Genomic DNA, 14,470 nt, shown 5'->3' with positions numbered 1-14,470 from the left:
TGGCGAAACTTGTACAACGTATATAGCGGCTGTTTTGAAATTGTGCGGAATCTTCAGCGCCACCATGACAAACGAAGACAAAGTAGGACACCTGCTTAAAGGACTCGCTGAAGATGTTAGTAATTTTCATATAATGAAGGAAGATCTTAGTCCTTCGTTTTATCTGAAGAAACACTGCCGGGCGTTTCAAACGCTGAAAATGAGAAGGATTGGACCAAAGCTCGGATGCTTGGACAATGTCACTACTATTGCAACTGTGTCCGTCCCAACCCACGACAACATCTCTTCGGTGATTCGGCAAGTGGTTAAAGAAGAGCCTGAACCCCTTAAAGTTGTTGACGACGCTCATGTCTGTTGTCAGTGTGCATTTGATGATCGCCGTCTTGGGCAACCGGTCACCTGGGCATGTCAGAGTTACGGAGAGCCTCGCAGGACCTATACTGATCATCCGGAGAGCAACAACTTTCCCCCGCAACAGACAAATCTGGGACGCTGGCAATGCGTACCACAACAATTTGTTCCGCGGGTTCTTCACTCCTACAACCAGCCTGAGAGTTAGTTTCTACCCCAGACACCCATGCCACCGGTGTCAGCCGCGACTCCCGCATTTGCTACAGCTGCTGTGTGCCTTGACGCATTCCTAGGTATTGCCACTGCTGCTAGCAGCGTACTCCACGGTTTAATCTCTATACACCCCGCGTGCCCGCTGACGAGCCCTGGCCGTATCCCAGTTCCTTCCAACGGCTGCAGCAGGGACGCGCGAACCGCAGTGACTCCCCCGTTTCCGAGCGCAGCCTAACACCACTACCCACACGACAATGACGCTCTCCATCACCTCGTCGTCGCTCGTTGTCACCACCGCCATTGGGAAACGAGCTGGTGCGACCGACGGGGGCGAGGGCGCAATATATTCATCTTCGTAAAAAACCCCTTCTGCAAAATTGTTTAAAAATAAGTGTGTGTGTGTGTTTTAGTTGACAATGTAAGTGCTTTTGCTTTAGTTGATACCGGGGCGGCAGTTTCTGTTATGAGCCTGTCTTTCAAGAATCCTCTTGGACAAAACGTTGTGTTTTCTTGGGATCAGAACGCTACCTTTCGCGGAGCTGGCGGGGAAATGTTACACCGTCTTGAGGTCGATTCTATTTCAGGTAATATAAGGGACCAGACATTTAGAAGCGAATTCACTGTGCTTGCACCTGCAACGCATGACATTAGTTTAGGAATTCACTTCTTTCGTGAGGGGGGCGAAACATTGGATTGTGGAAGAGGCGCGATTTCTCTTCGCCGAACTTCAATGACATAACACCAGTGACGTCGACGATGCTCTCTCCGTGTCGCAAGTTGTGTGTTTTCCCCCTCAGACTGCAATGTCTGTACCTGCACTGATTCTTGCCCTCGTACGGGTTCTTGTGGTTTAGTGGAGCCCGAATATAACAACGCCCTCAAGAAAAATGTGATAGCCCCTCGCTCCATCGTTGTCACCACTGATGGTTGTACTCGTTTGTGGACAGTAAATGTTTCAACCCAATCAATAAGATCGCCGCTAGAACTTTTAAACTGGCAAGTTTTGACAAACAAGCCCTTGTCAGCCTCGGAAGGGTCGAAATTTCCACTGCCGGGAAAAAATCCAACCCTGATTGCAGTCATGATAGTTCTTCCGACTTTAAGCGCATGGTTAGCAAGTGAGTTAGCAAGTGGTTAGCAAGTGAGTCTTCTAGTGAGCGCGTCTGTTTCAAAGAGTGCTCCCTCACTACGCCACAGTTTCATTTTGCTCAAGGCCAACGAGCATCCCATAAACCACCGGCGTCTCGTATGCAACACCGCATCCATAGAGGGCAAGCGACGCCAATTCATCAGAAGCCTTATCACGTTTAACCTCCAGAGAGAAAAGTCATGGCCGAGCAGGTCGAATAAGTGTTACAGAAAGGAGTGATACTGGAATCATGTAGCCCCGGGCCGCTCCTGTGATCCTAGTCAAGAAGAAAGACAACTCATGGAGATTCTGTGTGGACTATTCCCGCCTAAACACCGTCACAAAGAATGACGTGAGCCCCCTACTACCAATAGACGACGCCGTCGACTGCCTCCACTCAGCGTCGTATTTCTCTTCTGTTGATTTACGGCCAGGATATTGGCAAATTCCCATGCACCCCTCAGTCAAGGAGAAGACAGCCTTCGTTACACCCGATGGTCTCTTTCAGTTCATCGTTATGCCATTTGGCTTATGCAACGCTCCAGCGACATTCAAGCGATTTATGGATACCGTGCTCCGTGGACTCAAATTAGAAATTTGCATGTGCTATTTAGACGACGTCATTGTCTACGGCTGGACATTCCACGAGCACAATCAGTGCCTGTCCATCGTTGTTACCTGTATCCAGCAACCTGGCCTTATTTTAAACTCGAACAAATGTTATTTCGGTGAGCGTCAAGCCCTCGTACTAGGCTTTCTGGTCGACAAGGACGGCATACAAGCAGACCCTGAAAAGATAGCAGCGCGTTGCGACTTCCAACAGCCACACATGGTGAAAGATCTGCGAAGCTTTTTGGGCTTTTGCTGATATTTTCGGTGCTTTATCAAGAATTTCGCAGAGTTTGCCTCTCCCCTCACGTCTCTCCCTCACAGACACCCCAGACTTGTGGACTGCGCAGTGCGAGTCGCAGTCCGCAGCTGAAATTTTTGTTGACTTCGGGACCAGTTCTGCGGCATTTTGATCCGAAGGTGTCAACTGAGCTGCAAACATACGCCAGCGGTGTGGGTGTTGGCCCTGTGCTTGTTCAGCTCTGCGGTGACCGTCAGCATGTAATTGCTTACGCTAGTCGGACACTTACAAAAGCGGAGAAAAACTACACTGTTACTGAAATTGAGAATCTAGCAGTCATTCGCCATTCAGAACTTCCGCCTGTATCTACACGGCCGCGCATTCACGATAGTGACTGACCATCATTCACTCTGTTGGCTCTTTGGACTGCGTGAGCCGTCTCGCCGGTTGGCCCGCTGGGCTTTGGGACTTCCAGAGTACAGCGTTTCCGTTAACTACAAGAGCGGACGCTGTCACACGGATGCTGATTGCCGATCCCGTCTCCCTTCGCCGCACACTGAAGTAGACGATGAGAACTTCAATAACTACCTAGTTTCCACCTCTTCCGACTATCCAGACTTAAGTGCCTTCGAGAGCGAGCAACGTTGCGACCCTACCTTGAAATCCCTACGGGCAGCTGCACTAGAGTCAGCAGGAACAACACCGTTTATTTTTCGTAATGGCTTGCTGCACAAAAGAAAATTACTCGGCTGCTGGTCCTTCATTGCTTCTAGTGTGCCTGAATTCCTGCGCCCTGCTGTCATTCATTACATGCATGACGCTATCACGTCCGGACACCATGGCTTTTCGCGCACACTACACCGACTTCGGCAAATATTTTTCTGGCCCAAGCTCTGGAAAACAACGAAACCTTATGTCGCCATCTGTACTGTTCGTCAGCGCCCCAAGCAAACGACGACGGCTCCATCAGGCTATTTGCAACCAGTTAGGCCACCAACGTTACCCTTTGAAAAAGTCAGCATCGACTAGCTCGGCTCGCTCCCAAAGATGTCAGGGGCGCACCGCTAGATAGGATGCGTAGATTACCTGACTCGTTACACGGAAACGGCGGCACTTCCATCTGCCACTGCAGCAGATATCTCTTCATTTTTGTTGCAACGCTCCCCGAGTTGTCATCAGAAATCGTGGATGGCAATTCATCGCCGACGTCGTTGGAGTACTTTTAAGGCTTTGTGGTTCTGCATATCTTCATTCCACACCTCACCACCTGCAAACCAATGGCCTCATGGAGCGGACGAATCGAACCCTTACCAACATGTTATCAATGCATGTCGCTGCTGAGCACAAAAGTTGGGACGACGTCTTGCCTTTTGTAACGCACGCGCACAATAGTGCCAAGCCTGAAGTTACTGGATATGCGCCGTTCTTTTTGCTGTACACGCGCCTTCCCCAGAGCTTTCTGGACACAATTATAGCTTTATCGTGTCAAGAAGATCGTTCCATCGCCCGAACTCTGTGTTGTGCTGAAGAATCACGTGGACTGGCTCATCTTAGGACGTTGTCCTCACAAGGCAACAACAACAATCGCTTAGGATGCGCGGCGTACCCCCTTCAGCTTTACTCCCGGTGACTATGTTTGGTAGTGGACAACTGTTCGCAAAAAGGGACTGTACCGCAAGTTTCTCGCCACTTAAACGTGACCATTTGTTATACTCAGTCGCTTGAGTAATGTGAACTATGCCGTTGCCAAAGGGACTTCAAGTAACCAGCGTTCACGCTCGACGCAAGTTGTTCACGTGGCCAGGCTTAAGCAGTACCATCACAGGTCCCTTTAACTCGCTCAGCGAGCTTCCACTCCCGGGGAAAATGTCGCAACACTGCGCGACTGAGGCAGAGAAAGAAGTAGAATGCGCGCGCGTGATCTCGGGGTACTCTACGCCAGCTGGACCTGCCCTGTGGCTTCCTCTTGGGCCTTTTTTCACCCTGTAAACAATAGATTCAATAAAGCAATTATTATAAGGGAGGGGACGGCTCTAGGCCATTGTTGGAGATTACGAGGGAAAGGAATGTGGGTTCCCGGATTGTTGGCTGAAGCCCATCTTCATCTCAGTCTTTGGTCTTCCGCATTATGCAGACTCAGGGGCATGTTCAGTTCCGCCGCACTCGCATGGGCTGGTCGACCCCTACTACACTACTCGGAGCAAGCCACTTTCTCTGCCATATGTCGCAATGGCTTTCTGAGTTTCAGGGTTATTTTGTATTCCAATTCCTATTCTTCTAATGTCTTCGTGTAGTAAATGTGGAATGTTGGATCTGCTTTGTGAAAAAGCTGCGCAGCTCTAAATGAGGTGTTGCAAGTCTGCTCTGCATGACTCCTGGCAATGTGCGCATTGGGTATAAGTGTTACCAATCGTAGCTTGTCTGGGTTGGTGCCATTTCTCATGTATGTGGGGTGTGTATGCAGCGTTGGCCATAACCTTATTCAAAAAAACCTTTTTCCGTGCGAGTAAGCCCACCCTTGCGCCAAACACATGTACTGATGAAGTTTCTAATGGTCTCCGTTGACTGTCTGCTTTTATTGTAGTGCGAATGTAATGCATCAGTGCTCTGCTAGGCAAGCCTTTGGCCAATATTTTAGTATGGATTTAGGTCCGCGGAGATGGCGAGGAAATGGAGTGTGGGGATCTGTACCTGTAATCAAGCCCACCCGCTTGCGCGGCAACTGCGTGAGCGGCTGCGTTTCCCCCATTCGTTCCGGTCTGCCCCGGGGTCCATAGGATTTCAACATTTGCCCATTGTCCTGTATCTCCTTAGCTTTTTTTCTGGTGTCGTTGGCCACAGCATCATTGGTCGTGGGGACCGTTAATCAGGTCACCGCTTGGTACGATTTAGTAAGGATCCCATAATTATTTCGCGCACTCTGCTCTGCAATGTCTCCCATGTAAATGGGAATGATGTTGACCACTCCCCATATAGCTAAGAGTTCAGCATGCAAGGTTGCACCCCGGGGAAGCTGACATGTGTGGTAGCAATTATGTTGGGGTGCAGATGTGCTAACACAGGCCATCCTTGCTATGTCGTTTGTGATTGCAGCGTCCATGTAGATGTCAATGCTTTGCTGCGGCGTTCTTAGTTGCAATCTCTTTTCAAATATTTTTTTAGCTTCCGCGTTTCGTCTGGCGATAGGGCGTTGTTGTTTCCGCATGCCACTGGTGCTTCCCATGGTGGCGTTATGGTTGCTTCCGCGGGCTCTAGCTCAGACGATGAATCCTTTTATTACGATTTCATTAGGCTGCAGACAGACAAATCTCGCTTATGGAAGGACACCAATAAAATTGGCGCTCGGCGTCCACCCACGCAATTCATCAAGCCATTGTGTGTCTGAATGGGTTACTATTCTGCAGTGTTTAATGAACACGTCTCCGTTATCATTACAAATTATTATGCATCCATAGTGTGATGTTCATGTGACGGCGTATATGGTGACCCAGGTTGTACATAACACACATTCACAGCGGGCCCTGCTCACTTAGTTTCGAGAAATTTATATAGCTATGTATACGGCCTCTGAATAGATATAATCCACGCACATGGGCAACTTTACTAAAAATGGTTAAAGTAGTAACTAGAAAGCACAGCAGCCAGACACAACAGACCGCGTGCATTTAGTGTACTTAAAAAAACTGCACAGAGGTTTTTCTGCGGACGTCCTTTCAAATCCAAAACGGGACGTAGTAATACGTCTGCGAGTGATTTTGTGCCGAATACCATGGAATTTTAATTTTCCGACAAAAAACTATCGTCCAGACTATTACGTCTTCTGATCGTCCATCAGACATCGGCTATCGGCGCTGAAAGTACGGTTCCTTCCCGGACATCCTTGGACGTCCTGCGAATATTCGTTGTCCGATGGGACAACGAATATCGTGTCATGAGCTTATATTAGCACACTTAAAGTCAGGCGTGTTGAAGTAATGGCAAGCAAGTCATCTGCAAAGAGGATTGATCAAACTGTTAGTTTAATGAAGGCGAATTATAGGCAATAAAAGCGTTGCAACGCCAAAGTTTTTTTCCTATGCACTCACCTAATGTGCCGCTGACGTGTGAGCTAACATTTCATAATAAGGCTTATAGCGCACCAAAGGACGAGGACACAGAAGGACGTGGTACACACCGGCGCTGAGATAGCGCCAGTGTATATCACGTTTTTCTGTGTCCTCGTCGTTTGATACGCTATAACCCTTGTCATATCATACCAACACACCCAAAACGCTGCGTTACTAACGTTGCAGCTGTTGGAAACAAAAGAATCCCTTACTATTGCTTCCTTCAGTAGAAAAACAAGCTCTGTATGACTTTTTATTACATAATTTCTGAGTGTCTTGACGCCCGGACTGGTTTTATGGCGGTATATATTTCTTATGAGTGAACATATTATAACATCATACCAAAAGCCACGAATGCTTCTCCCAGCGAGCCTCCGTATAAGACGCGCGCTCCCATGATAGAGCCGTGATGTTTCTCATTAGAAATGCATCGTGTACAGTCCGTCTCACTGTTGCTCAGGGTCTAGAGTATCCACGCGCTTCAAAAATAATGAAGGTGCCTACATAACAACGCCACGTAATAAAACGAGCATGCGTGGACTCGTGCACCACTGTGCCCAAGTATGCACCGAAGCGTGCTGCCTCGACTGCAGCAGCGGCCAACCAGTGCAACCACGTATGCCAGAGATGGTGTGCTCGAGCACTCTACACCGCAGTGCCTTTACTGCTCAGCATCGTGTTGATTTTGTGTAATCGGTTGCAAAGCCTAATTCCAATAACGACAGCCGTCCGCGTAGGAAAGGCTATAAGTCATGAGTACCGATTGGCAAACCTTGTTCGCAGGAAGCCAGACCCAAAGTCCACAGAGCCCGTCGTTGTGCGATTGCTGCCAGATCGCGCCTCATTGGAGCGGCTTCTGCGCGATGAGGACAGGACTAAGAAGGAGGCGGATGCTTCACGCATCGAAAAGAAGATGTTCTACTTGCACAGCGTGTGAAACACGGCGGCCGGGCATTGAGGATCGCGCAACCGGAACGGAGGGACAGCGCTAAGCTGCGGCACGAAGGCGATTTTCACAAAAGTGCTGTGCGCAAAACCATTTACCGGCTGCCAGCCCAATATGTGGTTCCTTTCGATGCCAAATTTATTCCAGAGATAGCCAGCTCACTTTGCTTGGCGAAAAAAAAAATGTTTGGAAGAGACGGGACAGTACCAGAAATAACCATGAAATAACGGAGCTGGCATGCTAACTGCAAGGCTAAGCAACTTGTTGACGCACTAATGCTGTATTTCTTGTGTTGTGATAATTACGATGTGATGTATTCTGCATGCCTTGCAGAAATTCGTGCATATACATTCTCGGGCGGTGTAAATTAACGTCGATAAATCTACATCACCGATTACCTTAGTCGCGATAGATTTGTGGAGGCATGTGAAATGGCTTACAGACCACGTAGCGGTTTCCGAAAATATGAAAGGAAGGCGAAATATTCAATATGTGATAGAAAGCAATACAAGCAACTAAGATGAAGAGCACCGATTTATTTACTGATATGTCATTTATTCGACTAAGACACAGGAACACTTACAGGTTTCACTTATTATATGGTGAAATATGCAATTTATGCCTAACAATGTCTCAAATGTATGCAATAAAGCATGCGATTACCGCATTTCGCCGCTCTTCCTTTCCATTATATTACAGGCTCACATAACTGAAAACATTGGCGGCATTTATGTTATTAGCTAATTACATGTATGTTGAATACACTTTCTCGCAATGCAGGCATGATAAAAGACGGAAAGCAAGTGAAATGGCAAATGGCAGGCTCTGCAATGAAACTGCGTGTCGAAGTGGTATTTGGATACAATTTTATAAATCGTATTTTTCAGCCTTAATATTTACAGAGACAAATTGCTTAAGGTTCTATACAGATCATTTTTACCGTTAAAAAAGCTGCGCACTTCATGACAATTGTTAATCACATTGAGCTATGGCATTTTCGTGGTGTGAATTCTAAGCCTTTTTGAGCAGCTGTCTTATAGCACCAGTGCTATATTAACGTGTGTCTTGTGGGGTTACATTTACGCGCCGGGGGAAAATGCTTGGTAAGAAAATGTGGCTTATTCTATAAATTCGCGCAAAAATATTTCTTAACTAGTTCTATTGCAGTGTCTATCCGGAGTCATGTAACTAATCGTTGAAGTTTCTGCACATTCGTACTCTCTATCGTCCTCACGATGGTATTGCACCTGTAAATCGTGTTATGTGAATATCCCTGGGCAAACTCTTTACTATCATCGCTTACCTTGTGTTAGCGAGTGTGCGCTCTGTGGTAAGCGTTCGCGGGGAAGCTGAACGGACTTGCCCATACCGTCAACCCAATGTTAACAGCAGAGCTTCTTCTCTCCAGTGCGTATTTCACCAGCGACTAGTCATGCATTAGACAGGCCGTTGAATAAAATATTTTACAGCTTGTACTAAATTATGCACCAAATATTTTAGTACAATTAAGAAATTAAGTTGGAAGGCTGAATATACCGTGAAGTCGTGTAAACATAAGAAGATAAAAAGCATCTCAGTATAAGAATAGCCTAAGACCACGATAACCTGCAGACAAACAGGGTAGTATGAACTCGCAAATTTAATGTTGCTATAAAATTAAGGAGTGCGGGGAAGTAGTGGAACCACTACATTCTTGGTGTAGAAACTCAAGCATTAGGCACAGTTTCCTTACTATTTAAAAAACTCCTCTAGGTGAGGGTGTTTGCGAAAAATTAAGAAGAAACAAACTAGGGAATCACACTCAACCTAGGCTAGCGAATGAATTCTGTTTGACTTTGTCCCACGTGAAGCTTGTAAGCAGGTACAGTCGGTGTAGGAAAATTAACATTTAGCAAAAGCGTGTAAAGGAATAAAATTGTCGGAAATTGTCTCACAGAAGTCCACAATAAGCTTCGAAGAAGTTATGCGCTCATGTGTTGCACGACAGGAAAACTCGCGCTAACGAAGTGACTGCCCGAAAAAACTGCAAGAGGTTTGCGGAATGTAATAAACTTTGCAGAACACATTTATTTTTAGCAAGACATTCTCGAAGCATTTCTAGGAAGCTTGACAATCTACATTACATCATCTCATTGGTTTCGTTACATTATTCAGATGTAATGCGACAGGCACTGGGTTCTTAATATAGCATAATTTTGGATATAATTTCCGGTATATATAAAAGTGTTGTGGTTCTAGTTCTAAGGTTTCAAATGCTACCAGGCCTTCCTTCAATTATTTTCTCGGTAATGCACCAAAATATCGCGATATTGTTTTCAAGAAAGATCTCTGTACGTAGCAAAGTTAACGCAGTTATAAGATGTTATGATTAGATAGTTAAAGCAAAAAAATAAAGAAATATTTTAAATATGAATAATATTGTTCGCATAAAGATAGACGTTTAATTTGTGAATAACACGAATGAACACAAAGGCACACTAAGTGTCATTTTACGAAATGGAACTGAAGGCACGTACCAACAGCAACTTACAACTGCTATGATGACGTTAATGAAAGGCAATACGTTGTTAAATATAACTGCCTTGATACACAAAAATTTGTCAAATTATTTTCAAATTTTACCGATTTGCATGTCGATGCAGGCGAACGCGCGCTTAGCGTTCACTGATGGTGTGCACTGACAGAATATTCAAACCCCTGAGCAGTTGTATTCGAACGTGTCTGTCTGTATAGTCGGTGTTCCGAGAGCGGCATTATATTTCTGGCAGAATAGAGGCGGAATAACATTTTCATAAGTGAACTACTTCTATTAACCCTCCCTTTCTTTTTTATTACTTTTGTTTAAGTGGAGTGCAGGAATGTAGCGATACTATACGGCTGCTGTCAAACCCGAGGATAGCGAGCCCGCACACATCGAGTTATGCGAAAACAGGTGCAGGTGAACCTGATTGGTACCAAGTCCTTGTACAACGATGTCCAATCTCGCCATAAGAAAGGTCAAGGGCGACCCATTTTTGTTATAGCCATTACCTCTCTCTAGCTATTGTTCGTCCTCACCAACGACATTGGGCTCCAGGAGAGACTGAATTGTGCTGTCAGTAGCCCAGAGTAAAGGATGATTTCTTCCGCGCTTTCATCCGCAAGCTAAGTGTTTCCTGCAATATTCACTCACCTGTCCTCGTGGGCACTCAAGTAGCGCCATAACACGTTCATGAGCTGGCCAAGGGAGCGCTGCATGCGGTCTTTTTTTCTTTTTTTTTGCAGGATGCTCGCCGCAGTACGAATGCGGACGCTTGTAAGCAAGAAACACTTTCGCACAGACACCATCTACTACAACTTCTCAAGTACACCGGCAGCCGTAAAGCGTCTTGTAGTGCGAGGCCTCAACTGCAGCCGGTCTTGTCTCTTACTGTTCCTTCTGGAAATACAGGGCTATTCGCGAAGACTGAGCGTGGCATCCGAGATGCGTGACCTGTGTGTGTGGGCTTACTGCGCGGAATAATTCGCCGCACGCTTCGCTACCTTTGCTTTGCAGGATGCGCCTTCGTGACCGCTTATCTAAGAGTCTAAGAGCGCACTGCGGTCATGCGGTCAAGCACAGTGGCATGCGCTTTGTTGCGTCGGCCGCCATCGCATGAGACACGCCGCGTCGCAACAGCACCGCACATAACCCCTGCCGCTCGAGTAAAACACACCTCTACTGACGGCGAGCCGCGTAAACGCGCGCAACGGAGTGACTGGGGCGCTTCACTCAGAGTGGCACTTTTGGCGCCGTAGCGTCGGAGTCGCAGGTACATTTGGCGCCACCGCTATCTTCAGCTGCATTGCAGAAAAGCCATATGTCTGTCACGTGAGCGCGCACACTCATGCGCTGCGAAGTTCGATATTTCGTGTCTGACCAAGTTTTACCTACAAAATTTTAAAACATCGATAAACGAAAAAAAATAAATTGGACTGTATCTATTAGTTTATTAGAACCGGCTTTTTATAAAGAGTTCTGAACTTATTTTTCTAATTCTTTAGCAATATTTATCCATGTGATCCTATATCACAAGCTTCACAATGAACGACATCAACTCTAACCGTCTACGACCAGAGACAAAAGGCTTTCGTTCGAAGCGACTTTAATGGCGCTTCACGTGCTCTTGTCATTTATATAGTCCGCGTTGCCTAACCACATAACTGCCGAAATTTCCGTAATATTTTTAGTAACGAAACATTTCCAGTATCTCAGCATATTGACGCTATTTGAAAACTTGACAAAAAATGCTGAAGCACCTAGGGGAGTCAATACGCGTTATTCTCAGAGGTCTCGAGACTCCGGCCGCTAAAAGTGCCCTACAAGTGCTCGCCGTGCTAGAGCCGCTTATTGCAGATCTTTATATGCTATAAAGGTTTTGTTTGGCGCTTGTGCTGTTCACGAAGGGGAGGCCCACACACCAGCTTCGTCCTAGAGCCTCTATGTCTATGTTCACACGAATTGGTGACTACAGACATGATGCGAAACCTGATTGTGCTTCATGGATGACATTTGTGAATGTTTATCATCAGAGTGCTGAACTTGCTTTCACCTTTGCGCATCCCTCTTGGTATGTCATCATCATCTCTCATCACATCTTTATGTCCCCATTCCCCCTCCACCTGTGCAGAGTAGCAGGCTAGAGCACCTTAGCTCAGGCCAACCTCTCTGCCTTCTTTCAATTAAATTATCTCTCTTTTAACGGGAAAATTGCATTGCGCTGCTGTATTTCTCAATAACAGAAGTCGGGAATTCCTGTATTTGCGATTTGGTCCTTGTTCAACCTATACTGAAAAAAATATGCGGCTTTGATTAGGTCTATTATTTTTTAAGGGCTCGGGGTTTTAAAAACAATGTGTGAATTCGGTTTCAGCTGATTAAAAGCTGATGTAAGTTGCGAAAGATTGCAGCAGAACCCATGTCACAGTGATTGTCGACGATAATGCGTTAGCAATGGCGTAAAACAGTGACACGACTTATCGCCACCGTGGAGATGAGTTGTATGAGGCGTGTACTGCAGGGGGACTACTTTATGGCAGTTCCCTCAGAACACTCCCTGCCATCTGGCGCCGCCGCCATGAAGCCTGCACCATGCTCCTGGAATAGCTGATGCGCCAGAGCGTGCGGGTGCTGAGAAACACGCCATGTGGCAACCAGGCTCGTTTCTGGACACGCTGTGCCATCTAGTGGCACTGCCAATACATAGTACTGACACGTGTACTTATCTTTATCGGGCGACCACGTTTCGCCGCTTAACAACTGTAATCGCACAGCGAGGGATGCGCCTGAATGTATCCGATGTTTCTGGAAAGTTATCGATGCTTCTACCCGGCTGTCTGTTGTCGCCGAGACTTGTGTTATCTGGTTTCGTCGCGTAACGCGAATGGTGTAGAACTTTGTGGAAGGCACGCGGGTCCGAACGATTAGTCTGGAACATTCGACGAGTGCTCTATAAAAGCCGACGCGCTTGACCCGCTGATCAGATTTTCCGACGATCGCCGACTGTGTTCGCCGCTATCGTTGTGCTTTAAGTGTAGCCTGTTTTGTGGGTACAGGTTCGCCCAATAAAAGCTAGTTTTGTCTTTCACAGTACTGCTACTGTGTTCTCTCTTTACCGTCACTACCACGTGACAGTATGCACGTGACGTCACACCAGCTGCTGTCGTCTGCTTCCGCTACCTTCCGCCACATTGGGGTACCTTATCAACAGGCACGCGCATAGGCCTATGGGTTCCCCAACATGGTGCTCCTGTAAACGTGAAGTCGCGGAGTGTCGTTGAATGACGTACGTGCGTACTATGTATAAGCCAGCGCGTGGCCTCCGATACGAGAAGCGTCGCACGCCGGTGCCTGCAAACGCTGAGAATTGTTCCCACCCGAGCCGTACATTCCGTGGCACATACTCAGTGACCCAAGTTGGGGATAGGTACAGAGAAGAGTGGCACATACAAGTGCATTCATGGTGCAGCTCGATGTAGCGTTGGTATGAAATGCATTCTTTAAAATCCGGCACATATACAGTGCATTCGTGGCGCAGCTTGCCATTGCACCGGGTTGCTGTGTTTGTGGAACTCTTAGGGCGTCGGCATGATTCCGCTTAGCAACAGATAAACTTAACGAATCTTTCTGGTCACTCCAGGGCAGCAAAGTCTCTGTGGCACACACGTGGTTACCCAAGTTCGCGTCAGAAACTTTCACTGAAAAGCTGCACACACCTACTGGCACATTCCCAGTGCTCCAAGTCGGCGTCGGAGAGTTTCTTCGAACAGCTGTGCTTACCCTTTGTCGCGTCTACAGTGACCGATGTCTGTGTGAAAGAGGTTAGTTTATGAGCAGCATGTATGCGCACGCTGGCACATATTTAGTGACTCAAGTTAGGCCAATGGCTCATTTTGAGCCCTCCTGCCTCAGCCCAGAAGTCAAATGCGCTAAACTTTCGACCACAGGCAACCGAGCGATTCAGGCAGCCGGGAATATGGTTAGATACAAACATCATCAGCCTATATTTATGTCCGCTACAGGACGAAGGCCTCTTCCTGCCATCTCCATTTACCCCTATCTTCTTCTGGCCGATTCCAATTTGCGTCTCCAAATTTCCTAAATTAATCACCCCACCTAGTTTTATGCCGTCTTCGACTGCCCTTTCCTTCCGTTGAAACCCATTTTGTAACTCTAATGGTGCACCGGTTATGCATCCTACACACTGCATAGCCAGTCCAGCTCCATTTGTTTCTCGTAGAGTCAGAGAGAATATCGGAGATCCAGTTTGCTTTTTGATCCATACCACTCTCTTCCTGTCTCAACTTCATACCTAACATTTTTCTTTCAATCCCTCTTTCCGTGGTTCTTAACTTGT

At 46.9% G+C, this 14,470-nt stretch overlaps 1 protein-coding gene across 3 annotated transcripts in view; it reads left to right on the top strand.

Annotated features, from left to right (window-relative positions):
- The window catches only part of LOC135897866 (uncharacterized), a 47,547-nt gene extending 36,493 nt beyond the window's left edge, over positions 1 to 11,054 (top strand). Inside the window, exons 4-5 of one of the 3 annotated variants that reach the window (XR_010563177.2) lie at positions 7,433 to 7,670; positions 10,860 to 11,054. Coding sequence is in view for 1 of the 3 variants with exons in the window: in XM_065426559.1 (XP_065282631.1) it covers positions 7,433 to 7,586 (154 nt within the window). In the remaining 2 variants the exon portion in view is untranslated. Of the gene's footprint in view, positions 1 to 7,432; positions 8,263 to 10,859 lie in introns of those variants that run through there. The other 2 variants (XR_010563176.2, XM_065426559.1) reach the window with 2 other exon arrangements.
- The last annotated feature ends 3,416 nt before the right edge of the window (positions 11,055 to 14,470 follow it).

The sequence above is a fragment of the Dermacentor albipictus genome, chromosome 2 (genome assembly GCF_038994185.2).
Source record: "Dermacentor albipictus isolate Rhodes 1998 colony chromosome 2, USDA_Dalb.pri_finalv2, whole genome shotgun sequence".
Taxonomy (NCBI): domain Eukaryota; kingdom Metazoa; phylum Arthropoda; class Arachnida; order Ixodida; family Ixodidae; genus Dermacentor; species Dermacentor albipictus.
This window is presented reverse-complemented; position numbering and strand designations above follow the sequence as displayed.